Below are 12,290 nucleotides of genomic sequence, written 5' to 3'. Positions count from 1 at the left end.
TTTTAGCGATAATGTCCAAATTGATTGTATTTCATGCAAATCGTACTCCGGTCGTTGAGTCCGGCTTGTCTCATTACACCTCAGGGCGATGTTGAATAATAGGCATGAGAGTCCGCCACCTTGTCGCAGTCCCCGGCAAGAACTGGAATGTTCAACTGGATAGTTCACCTGAAACCCTTATGCAATTTCGCTATGGAATAACAAAAATCAATTTCTAGGTGAGCTGCTTTAGTATGGAGGAGATGTACTGGCAAGGGCACTACACTGAATGATTTCTAAGATGTGAAAGATTTTACGGGAAAAATTGATGGAAGGCCTATCTGTAAAAAGAGCGATGGACTGGAATGTTTCAACTACTGCACAATCACAATTCTGAGCACTGCTCGCAAATCTTTTCCGTCGTCTATCAGCGATAGCTAAAGAATTCGTTGGGCCGTGCCAAGCAGGATTTACTGGAACCCGTGCATCTACAGATCACATATTCGCGATTCGACAAATAGTTCAGAAGTGTCGGTCATGAAACGTACCCACGCAGCGCCTTTACATTGACAAAGAAGCATACGACACAATAAACTATTACAGATTATACACAAATACGTACTTTCTGATGAATTTATTCGATTGGTCCAGTTAACGATAAATAGAGTGATGATGTGAATGTAAAATTACGCATTCTATTGAATTCTTCCAAATCGATCGAAATGCAGAACAGGGGTGTTATTTGTCCAGGATCAAAAATGTCATTCCAGTATTTTCCTGAAACTGAAGAGGACTTTTAACAGTGGTTTATTTATTTACAATCTATCAACAGACACAATTCGGTCCCAATGAGAATTCCTAATAATATTCAGGCAAATTGTACGTATTCTGCATCATGACACATTAAAATCATACCCAGATGAAACACGGTTGAACGATCTCTGCAAACCAATAACAGAACCGTTCACGGCAACCGTTGATATGTCGTATAGAAAGTCGAAGAAAAGCACTGTTGCGGAGAATTCTGGGTCGCTGAGCAAAACGGGACTGTCAATCCTACCTTTGTCGAGACTGATTAATAACCCGCGACTTTCATAACTCGGTAGTTGATGAGGATTGGTCCACGGCATCAATCAGATAAGACAAAAACGATACTAAATTTGTGGTTGTAGGTTGGAAGTAGTATTTGAAAAAGTCTTCTAAACATTTCCAAAGGCGAGGAGTAGAGGTCAAGGTCGAAGATGTCAATTTTCTAGCAATTCAGGACGAAATTCAATTTGAAATTTTCAAGATCTGCAGAAAAGCATTACTGTAGCCTGTAGGTAGTATCCCTATCGTGAAACAAGTATGTGCACTTTGCACATCCAGTTTATTCCCACGCGGTGCCAAAACCACTAAATGAACCCTACCTTACTTGTAAAAATCTGAACACTGGAATTGAATGTAAAATTTTTCGAAAAGCATCTTGAGCTGAAATTATAAATACATTTAATTCTTTGTTTCAATTATAAAGGCCTTTTCACATTTCTGACTATAAAATATGGTCTTATGCACATGGTAGCGATTGCGAACAATGTTGCAAATATTCTTCGTGTAACTAATTCATTCACGCATCCTCGCTGTGATTATACTGCCTTCGAATATGCCAGTCTCGAACAACGTTGAACTATTCACTGCTCGAAAGAGAGAAGGGTGCAAAAGGAATAAGCAATAATCGTAGAGAACCCGAATATACTAATCCATTCTTCGCTGCTGGTATACATCCTGCATGTTCGTTTTATACATTCGTTTGTCATTCGTTCATTTATTTTGTTCTTCGAATTGGTTCGAATAGCGTCACGGCGAAGATCGTTGGTTTCCATTCTTCGCGAAGCATTTTTCATCTAATAAAATCATCATATCTCGTTCGGTAGCAGTAATGGGAGAATGCTGGAATATGGTTCATCACATACACATAAGACTATGGTGATAGTGTGGGGGGAAACATCTTAATTTGCATGTTTCAAAGACAGCACGAACGATCATCGCGAATTAGGTTTGGCGATGATCGCTGTATGAATATTCGTTCGATATTCGCGTTAAGTCATTCGGGGGTATGTCCAATGCCAATAACAACTGCAAGGAATAGATTTTCGTGCAAGTAACGAAGCAGCGTCGGCTTCGTTCGCGCCCGAATATATGGACAAGTCCGAATACCAGAACGATTATCGAACAAAGGCGAAGGAAAGCGAGCGATGATCATTGACATTCGTTGTATTTTTGATATTCGAGCAACATTGATTGCGAATCGATCCCAGGTAGGCTATCAAGCTATGCCCGTTGCGAACATGATTGATGTGATCAAAATTTGTACTTACCTCTCACAGAATCGCTTATGACGAACCAGGCATTATTTTAAGTGATCATGGTGATACTACCAACATTAGATTATTTTAAGTCTGAAATAATGAAAACAATGAAATCAAAACAAGGATATTTCAATTAGTCGTAAATTGAGTTTATTCGTGAATATAAATTATTTTCGGTTAGAAAAATATACGGTAAATACAACGAAGTTAAGTGTAAATAAAGATATATATTGAATAGAATAGAACGATCGCAAATTTAACTTTTAATCATGGCTTCCACAAGCACGCAGTCATACATGGTACGAGCGAAAAAGGAAATTAACGAGAGAACCATTTGATCAAAAACAATACCACATTAAAATGAGAAATTAAATGCAAGCTTTCTCTCTGACCTGTTCACAATAACATACTATTTAATATTATATCGTATATTACCTAGTATTACTGATTTCCAATAACTTGTTAAACACACTAGATCGAGCTTATCGTAAATAAACCTGCAGTTGCATTGCGGACTGCAGTAAAACTTTGATGCCGGGCATGAAACTGGCAATCTGGGAAAAATCCAGTCCAGATACCATTTGCGTGTGGAGTCCTATTCCGTTCGCGTAATCTCCGGCTTGAATCAATTGCACCAGCTGCGTTAGTGAGGCGAGCGTGCTAGGAGATAACTGGAATGTAAAGGTTTGTGAATAATTGCTCCCAGTCGCTAGAACACTCCAACTTACCCTTCGTTCACGCAACAAATCGTACAGAGCTTCTAACCTTTTCGAGACATCCTCTAATTTTCGTTTTGTTTGCTACGAAAAGGAGACGAAATGATAACTATACATTTCATTTAAACCATACAACTGAACCTACCGGATTTCCAGCCGCAGCGATACATTGCTTTTTCAGCTCTTCGAATACTTTTTGCAGATAAATGTACTCCTCTGGAATTGGGGGTTTCTGTTTGGGGAGCTCGGGAACAGTCGGTGTAGCTGACAGAGGTTGTTGCATCAAATTTGCATTGATATTATTATTCACGGGCTGTTGAATTTGATTCGATGGTTGCTGTTGCTGTTGCTGAAAGGGCAGATTCTGCTGGAAGCCTTGATAGTTGATAGCACCGGGAGTCTGCTGTTGTAGTTGGTTTGGAGCAGCTGGATTGAAGATAGCAGGCTGCTGTGGTGTCATTCCAGGAACCGCACCAGTTTGCAAGTATTGACCGGACATGTAATTACTGTTCGGATCAGGAAAGCCATTCTGTTGCTGGGGCACAAATCCTCCCGGTATGGGAGATGTTATTGGAGCAACCTGGGCATTTTCGACTTTGGGCTGGAAAAACGAAACACAAAATTTTAATTGCAATAGAAATTTGCTAATACAAATATGAAGAAAGAAACAATAAAGCAAGGCATCAAACATGATGGTTTGAAGGACTGATGATTTTTAGAATATTTTCTTTGATGGGTTTAAACAAAGTTATCGCAGGCGTTTCTCCATGACGAACATCAATAGAACAAAGTGGTATTTGAACCAATAAAAATTTGCTTTAGAGTTCACCTAACTACGCTTAATGGGGAGTTACTAAATTTGTAGTATGTTCTTGACCACTTCTACGAGTTTCAGATATAAATGATAAACATAAAATGAGAACTAAGCAATGAGTAATCTAAGATTATCACTCGGACAAAGAGATGCGTATTTTACTCGCAAAATGAACATCTCGTCCAAGTTTCTTCCTCTAATACAATCGGCGTCTAGAAGATGGGAAGTCGAATTTTGGCAGAGCGTAGGGACCTGGAAATCGGCAAAATCCGTTTTTGCTCCGCAATGTCTCTAAACAACGGTAATTGATAGGTACCAAATTTGTGAGTTTGCTAATTGATCAATTGTTTGTCTAGTCTTAGATATTGAAGTTGATGAAAATGGGAGGTTTCGAAAAATAAAAACAATGAGTAATAATATGAAACAAGACCATATAAACCAATAAAGCATGGTCGTCACAATGAGAATTGAGACTACATAATCGCTTGAATTATAGATCCTGTTCAGACAGTCGACAGATCATTGCAGACAAATTTTAATTATTCTGGAGACGTAAAAATATAAAACCTCAAACTAGGTGTTAATAAGAACGTTGGTAAATGCTAAAAACCGGCATTCCAATTCAATGTCTGTGAAAGTTTGCGAATCGGAACGCTCGAACAGAGCACAAGCATGAGTTATTCTTAATTAACAATACAAACCTTCACATTTGCTTACTAGCTGCCAATGATCACATTTTTGATATTTGCCCTAGGAAATTCCACGAAAAGATTGAATAAGCATGCGAACATAGGCAGCACGGACGACAGAAACGAACAAAGACTGTAAAAAGCCGAGCAATTCCAGAAAGGGGTTGCAAGCCATCAGACTTTACATACTCTAGCCTAGATGACGCTATGTACACGTTTTCAGTATCACAAACCTTTTATTTTACACGAATGACCAATTCGAATCCAAGAATGATTTTTAAAAAAGAGTGAAAGTAGTTTTGCGAGTTTGTAGGTGCTCTAGAACTGTGAGCGTCAGTAAAACGACAACGAAAAGGTAAGTAAAAGTAGCGAATTATATTTTATCTGTAAATATTCATAACTGATACTGTATTGTTAGTTCATTTGCAGTGACCAACATATTTATTTCGCGCCGCGTAAAAGACGGAATTTCATTTCAAATCCATCTTAGATTAACGACATAACTTATTTTCGTGACAGATAGGAGGTTGTCGAAGATATTGTTTCAATAACAGAAAAAAATTTATCGGCAATTGGAATTAAGCGGTAGAGGTAGTTTTCATTATGAAACCAACATAAAATGAAGGCTAAATCTGTGGTCACCCGAAAAATTGGAAGCAGCCAAGAAATGTATTTATTCTTCTCAACTTTCGATCCTATATTCTGTGAAAATCTTTAACGAATAACGAAAATACATTAACTTCCTATTTGCTTTCACCCTGCAAAGCGGCATCTCTCCCAAAGAAAAAAATCTTGTAATTTATTATGATAATCATCAATCTTTCTCTTGATAAATATACTGGATTAAAAAATGATGCTTATAGTATTTTCAAAAATTCACCGTAACGGTTCGTTACTTCCTGTTCAATTTATGTTAATTTAAAGAAAAGTGCGGCATCTTTCCCCACTTTATCTTAATTGAAAAAAAAAGTTGAATGTGTTCGCAGAGTTGGAAATTTGGGTAGGTATAAGGTTTAGGATTCGTTCTAAGCTGGCGATATGATCATATGATAACATAGAATCAAGTATAAAAGATTTGATTTTCACCATTATGTGCAAACAATAAAATAAAACTACACTATTCCTGTAAAATTGGGAATCAAATCATCACAAACACTAGTTCTCTGTAATTACAAACTCACGCGTCTTTACATACGAAAAGTATATTAAAAAACGTATACTTACAAAAGAATTACCATTCGATTACAACTATAAGGATTTCGTTTATTAAATTTTCTATGAAAACAAATTTTAGAATAATGTTGACGGGAGCGGGTCGAAAAATCGCATTCGACGCACGCGCCTGCTGTGCTCGTTTTTTTTTTTCAGAAAGTTGAAGTGTTTATATTGGTTTAGCCGACGACACGACCTGCCACTCGTCTATTAAAACTGTATCGCAAATCTGACTACCCCTCAGTAACTCGAAATGTCAAAACGAAATTGCTCGAAAATTTGATAAAACTGGCAACTCGATTTGATAAATTATTGATTTCGAATAACAGATACCTTGGATACTGTTGTTCAAAGGCATGTTTATGTAGATAGACAAAACTAACTCCGAATCGATATAACAGTCGCGCATTTTAACACTGTACCTAAGAACAAGAATCGGTCCTTAAAAGTTAAGTGAAGCGCTATGTTTTTGCGATACAGATATGTTATATCATTTTATTTGCACCACCAGTAATTGTATGCACCGGAAATTTGATAGCATAGCAGTTACCAATCAACTACATCAGCATCTCACACCATCTCTATTAGAAAAGTTCAATAATGTATTGAAACTATTACATAGTTTTCATAAAATATTCGAATTATGCGACTAAGACTTTCCTATAAATAGATCGTATCGTCAGTATTACTATTTTTTCACGCCATTGAGACAAACTTTTTTTTTATGACTTTTGCTAACCCTAACAGAACATCACAGAACGCAGCAATTTCATTATCGTTCTTTTCTCATTGATTTAAACTTCTGTGAGGGTTCTTCCAGTGTTACGAAATAATGTTTTTGGTCTTAATTGAATGCATAATAGACGAAATAAACATCCTGCTCAACATTTTTTTCGAGTTCTAGAAACAGTAATTTTACTTGATTATTAGCAAATATACAAGATTGAAAATTCAGTTTTGTTTTGTGTTACAACAGATTTGGAAATACATGACTGCACACAAGAGAATATATCGCTTTATTTCGAACCTAATCTTTTTTTCCTTGCATTTTCGTGGATACTGACAATGGATCGGGATACTTTTCCTATTTGTTTGTTTATTTCTATAATTGTGGTTTCTTGACAAATAACGCATAGCAACCAGAACAGTGTTGCCTAAAAAGATTAATTTTATCATTATCAAGGGGTCGCTATATTTGTGGTAACTGACGGAAAATCACTCACAGACACATTTTATTCCTGTACCACAGACACACACTGTACCGGGTTGCCAGCATACATTTTATTATTTAAATTTCGAAGACATTGTCAGGTGGGTTTTTCTATATTCTGCACCGTTTCCAAGAAAATTTAATTTGAAACGGGAAAATAGTAAAAAACCTACCACTTTACGATACTGTCCTCAGCCCTTGATAACAACTTTAAAATATTTTCGATTCAGTCGCGTACCCAGAGAATTGTTTCAGGGGTGGGAGGGGTATAGAACATGTTGATCAATTTACATACGTATGGAAATATGCACATAATTACTTGAAAAATGTTTAGTTTTAAAGTCGTTTGTTAAAATTTATCCATTTTATCATTGGCTCAAACATCTTAAAAAAAAGGTGTCATAATGTATGGCAGATCATCCATCCATTACAACTAGGTTTTTACCCAAGTTATCTCTACCGTAGTGTAGCTTCAACCCTCAGCTGAAGCAAAGTCTTGACATTACATTCCAATTTAAGGTTCTAGGGTAAGGGCTATTTCATCTCCGCTCCAATTTCCATCTCATTCCTTCACCTCATAACTTTGAACATTAATCATATCTTTAAACGTACATGAACAAAACTGTGGCACGTTTTAAAACATTTATTCTAGGTTTTGTCACACTTTCCAATTGAAAAAAATAGTTGAGAAAAACCTTCAACGATCGCTTTTTTCATTTAAAATAAACTAACTTTTTGATTTAGAAACCACTTTCGTCTGAAGTTTTACAATTAATCATGTTTCTGTATATTTACTAATCGATTCGTCTCAAAACATGACTATTTCACATAATTACACCACTATTCAATGTTAGATGACTTTATAGTTAGTAATGTTCACTTTCCACTTGTTTATCCTACGATTAAAGACTTCTGAAATTACCTGATAAGCAATGAAAGTAATGAAAAATATGAGATGAAAATTAACTTAATTCACTTTGTTTTCATCTCATTTCGTATCGCAAGGTTGCCAAGTTTTCTCATAATGTTAAATAAAAATAATTATTTTTTCTTCTTTACACTATCATCAACAAGTATTTTTTGGTATCCGTGGCATTAGTTTAGTTATATCATTGATATTTATATATAAATAAAACTGTTTCGGTTTCTAATATTACCAAATAGAGCGTGTTAAATACTAATCAAATAACCATAACACTGTTAAATGTGTGTGTTTCATCGGCTGTGCACAGAGATTCCAGATATTTTCATAGAAAATATGTAACTGTTCTATTCTATTCTATCTATTCTCACTAATAAAATGAATCAAATTCAAATCAAATTCAAATTGGTTTTAATATAAATGTTTATCAGTGTTTATCATCAAACATTTGCACAAAAGATTTCCATTTTAATATGTGATTTGTCCGTTGATTATTAAACTTTTAAAGAAGTACTGCAATCAAATACTAATAGATACTCAGAGAGAAAAGTCTAACGTTTTACTTCTCACTTTTTATGAACCTTTACAATTCTGTATTAAATTTAGAAAATCTGTAATCTGATTTAACGAACGCGAACGCAAAAATCTATACAATACAGATAAATCTGTATGAATGGCATCTCTGGTTCCGCATTTTGTTTTTAGAATGGCTAATGCCTAAATAGTAACAATTCTATTTTGTTTTTTTTTTTAAGTTCTCCAAATTAACTGCAGAGTAAAATTTTAAATTCGAAACGAAAGGTAATAAAAACGATCCAAAAAATTTTAAACGTCGAAATGATTCCAAACTGTTTTTTAAAATATCGTGTGTTGTGTCATAGTTGGCATTAGGCTCTTTTTAAGGAAAATTCTGACATTTTGAACCTGAGAGTGTAATAGTGCAATATTTTGGTTTTGATTGCTGTCGCCATTGCTAATTTATGGGATGAAAAAAAGAACCAACGATGGGATAAATATAAAACCTTTGAGATGAAATTAGAAGCACAGTAGTGAACATATCAGAAGTGTTTTTAGCTGATTTTTTAATTATTATTTCAATTTCCAAGGAATGTGAATCAATTACCAATGTGGAGCAAGGCAAATTAAACAGAAATATGAAAAAATCGTAGTGAATTTGGTGGTTAAATCAGGTTTTTAAGGTAACGTCCTTACAAATGAGATGAAATAGGGAGCCCTTACCCTACTTACAACAGCCATTGTTAAAAACGCAAAATCAGGTTCCTCCGCTACTCTACTTGATGAATTTCAAGAAAAAAACATCAATTTGTTTAGAATTATGTTCCAAACAAACTGATATTTTTCATTTGGATTTCCGCTCAACGACTGCGAAGAAAACTGCTTTTACGTTTTGCACCAATGGCCGTTTTTCTAAGTTTGTTAATTGCCACTTAACCATTCTGTTTCAAGTGACACTAATGGCGTTTCTACATTGACCTCAAAACTTCTCCAATGTGTAGTCATTGTCAGCAGACGGCCAAACAAACCGATTTCGGATTAACTGATTTCCGGTTTTCGATAACCAACCGGAGATAGTAGTCATATACTAAATAATGGATATCACTCACTTTTCTCAAAGATGGCAGAACTGATATTCTCAATCTTAGGTTCAAATGAAAGGTCTTATGGTCAGGTCCGCCGAGAGTGGGGATTCCCCGGGCCAGGACTTTTTAGGGGCCCGTAAATTCGAAGGTATAAAAAAAATTCTGCTGGTAATGGCACATATCTTGAGACCTTTTTTTATTCGTTCAATCCTCCAAGATAGTAGTGTTTTCGAAGCCCAAGTAGCAATCCGCAACTAGTTCTGATACGACAAAGTCCAAACTATGTTGCAACAAGAGCACGAATATGATTTTTTTGTTATACTGGTTAAAACATGGTGCCAGCAATGTTTCATCATAACATAACTAGTTAAGAAATAGTTATTTAGGTTTCCAATCATAACATCTTTGTGTCATATTGAATTCAATATAATTTATAAGCTATCGTTACTTAATCCAAACATATCTTTAATCACAAGTATGCTTCTAGCCACTAGTTGAAAATAAGTTTATTTGACTTCAATAGTAGCAACCCATAACTAGTTTTGATACCACTTAACCCAACTGTGTTGCAACAAGAGCACGAACATGTTTTTTATGTTATACTGGTTAAAACAAGGTGACAGCAGTGTTTCTTTATAACGTAAACATTAAACTAACTGTCGTTTGTAAGTTATCGTTACTTGATTCTAACATATCTTTAATCACAGCTATGTTTTTAGCTACTAGTTGAAAAAGGTTTATTTTCCGTTGCAAAACCATTATAAATACGTTAACGTATATGTGAATCGTTACTGTGAATTGATATAGCAATAATTCAGATATTATATGATTATAACATATAATTTTTTCTTTGATTCAGATAGTTATCGGTAAGTTTTCCCAACGTTATGATAACGAAAATGCAAACAAAACAACCTTTGTTGGCTTGAATATGGCGAACACAATATGGAGTCTCAAGAAGTGTATGAAACGTAAATAAAACCAGGATATTACTTTTCTCAAAACTACTTTTTGCCGAAAATAGTGAAAGGCAGAATAGTCATTTTTGTTCTATGCACTGTCATAAACACAAAGAAAATAATATAGGGATTGAACATCGATTGTGATAATATTATAATTCTCATGATATATGAATTTAAAATGATGAGGAATCACGCTACTTGGAATAATTTTGAGCATTCTGCACATAGGGTTATTTTGTTGTTTATTTTTTTTATCTTCATAAACAGATTTTGATTGAAGTCGCATAAAAAACAGCTAAGTAAAATTGAATTCCGGTCGACAGTTGTTGGATCGTTGTAAAATTTGTACCTTGTATCAAGTTTGTGATTTAAAGTACTATTCTGCTTTTTTATTGATGATAGAAAAGTATTCTGGATTCATTCAATGTTTATAATGTCGATGGTGACTAAGTTTCAACTAGTTTACTTGGAAACAAGTTATTTTCAAGTTATGAAAAGATAAGTTATTTCAGTATGGCATTACAACGTAACAACTTATTTTTAGCCGACTTAACAACTAGTAGCAACTGCGCTTTTTGAGTCATGCAAGTGGTTGGATGTTAGTAACAATCACTCAAATATCTGGTTGCAAACTAGTCACAAACAAGCTAGTGTAACAAAAATTGTTACTTGGGAGCAGAGATGTCTATCTCCTCTGTGTGACGAAGAGCAAGCAAAATTTCTCCCCTCGCACTGACAACTTCAACGAGAGCTCTTCTCTTTCACATTTATACACCGCTGTTGTGTAAGTGTGCACGCATCATGAGTGCGTTTGTTTATTTCCTTTTACCTCTTCCACTGAATCGCACCAAAGTGCTAGAGCATTAGCTAATAAATTCTCTGAGGTGGATGCAGATACTTTCACAGAGGTGTACACGCCGGTGAGCACTCTGCTGTATGGTTTCCGTAGATGAAACGTGGACACGCAAAATCAGCAAAATAAAACAATTTATCGTAAAATTTTCGGTTTTCCTTGCAAATTTTTCATAGCAAGGCCAGATCTACTCTATATTATTTGAAGTTCACAGAAGTGTTCGCTCACAATAACGCGCCAGTGGTCACTTGGGTGTATTTAGACGAGAGCGCGTGTGAGCGATTCATGCGAAGAGAATGTGTTTCACTCGCGCCAGCTGCTTTAACCACAAGCACACACTCAAATGCTGTCTATTCGACACTGAGAAGAAGTGCGCTTTCCTCTTTGTGCGGTGCTTCGTTTTTTTCATCCTCGGTGTGGCAGAAATCTGACTCTAGCGTTTATCACTCTGGTGAAATGCCATCTCTGCTTGGGAGGGGCCCGTTTTTTCTCTCGGCGACCCTGCTTATGGTCATATAGTAATACTTTTCTTTTTTTTCGAATGCAACGAAAATTTACACCGTCATTTAAAGTACGATGCCAAGTACTCTTCTGAATTTCTGTAGGTTATGCAAACATTTTATTTTGGTTTCTTTAAAGAAGCGAAGAAAATTATATTGAAGAATACCACAGTATTATATATGAGAAAAGTATCATTACATCCAAAGAGGATAAAACAGGATTTTTTCTGTTTACACTCATACCGCTTCTGTCACACCACTCAATAACTATTTCTATGTCAATTTCATTTAGAAATAACACCAAGAATTGTGATCCAAAGCTTCCTTGGGGAACACCTGATGTAATGTTGATCGGATTAGAAACAATAGATCTTAGACGAACAGGGGCCCCGCAATCTGTGAGGTAAGACATCATCCAATTAGTCGCCCAGTAGGAGGAACAGTTTCGCCTCAATTTTTCTTTTGTGAGCTGATAGGGAAGCAC

The 12,290-nt window shown here is 35.5% G+C and overlaps 1 protein-coding gene across 4 annotated transcripts in view; it reads right to left on the bottom strand.

The window, feature by feature from the left end:
- Positions 1 to 2,454: 2,454 nt before the first annotated feature.
- LOC131434735 (protein transport protein Sec31A) overlaps positions 2,455 to 12,290 on the bottom strand; it is a 31,025-nt gene continuing 21,189 nt past the window's right edge. For all 4 annotated transcript variants that reach the window (XM_058601798.1, XM_058601797.1, XM_058601800.1 and 1 more), the window contains 3 exons: positions 3,189 to 3,644; positions 3,056 to 3,127; positions 2,455 to 2,998 (listed from right to left, as the gene is read on the bottom strand). In XM_058601798.1, the coding sequence (XP_058457781.1) occupies positions 2,810 to 2,998; positions 3,056 to 3,127; positions 3,189 to 3,644 (717 nt within the window). In that variant the 3' untranslated portion in view covers positions 2,455 to 2,809. The remainder of the gene's footprint in view (positions 2,999 to 3,055; positions 3,128 to 3,188; positions 3,645 to 12,290) is intronic.

The sequence above is a fragment of the Malaya genurostris genome, chromosome 3 (assembly GCF_030247185.1).
Source record: "Malaya genurostris strain Urasoe2022 chromosome 3, Malgen_1.1, whole genome shotgun sequence".
Lineage (NCBI taxonomy): Eukaryota > Metazoa > Arthropoda > Insecta > Diptera > Culicidae > Malaya > Malaya genurostris.
The sequence above is the reverse complement of the archived record's forward strand: the minus strand, read 5'-3'. Positions and strand labels throughout refer to the sequence as shown.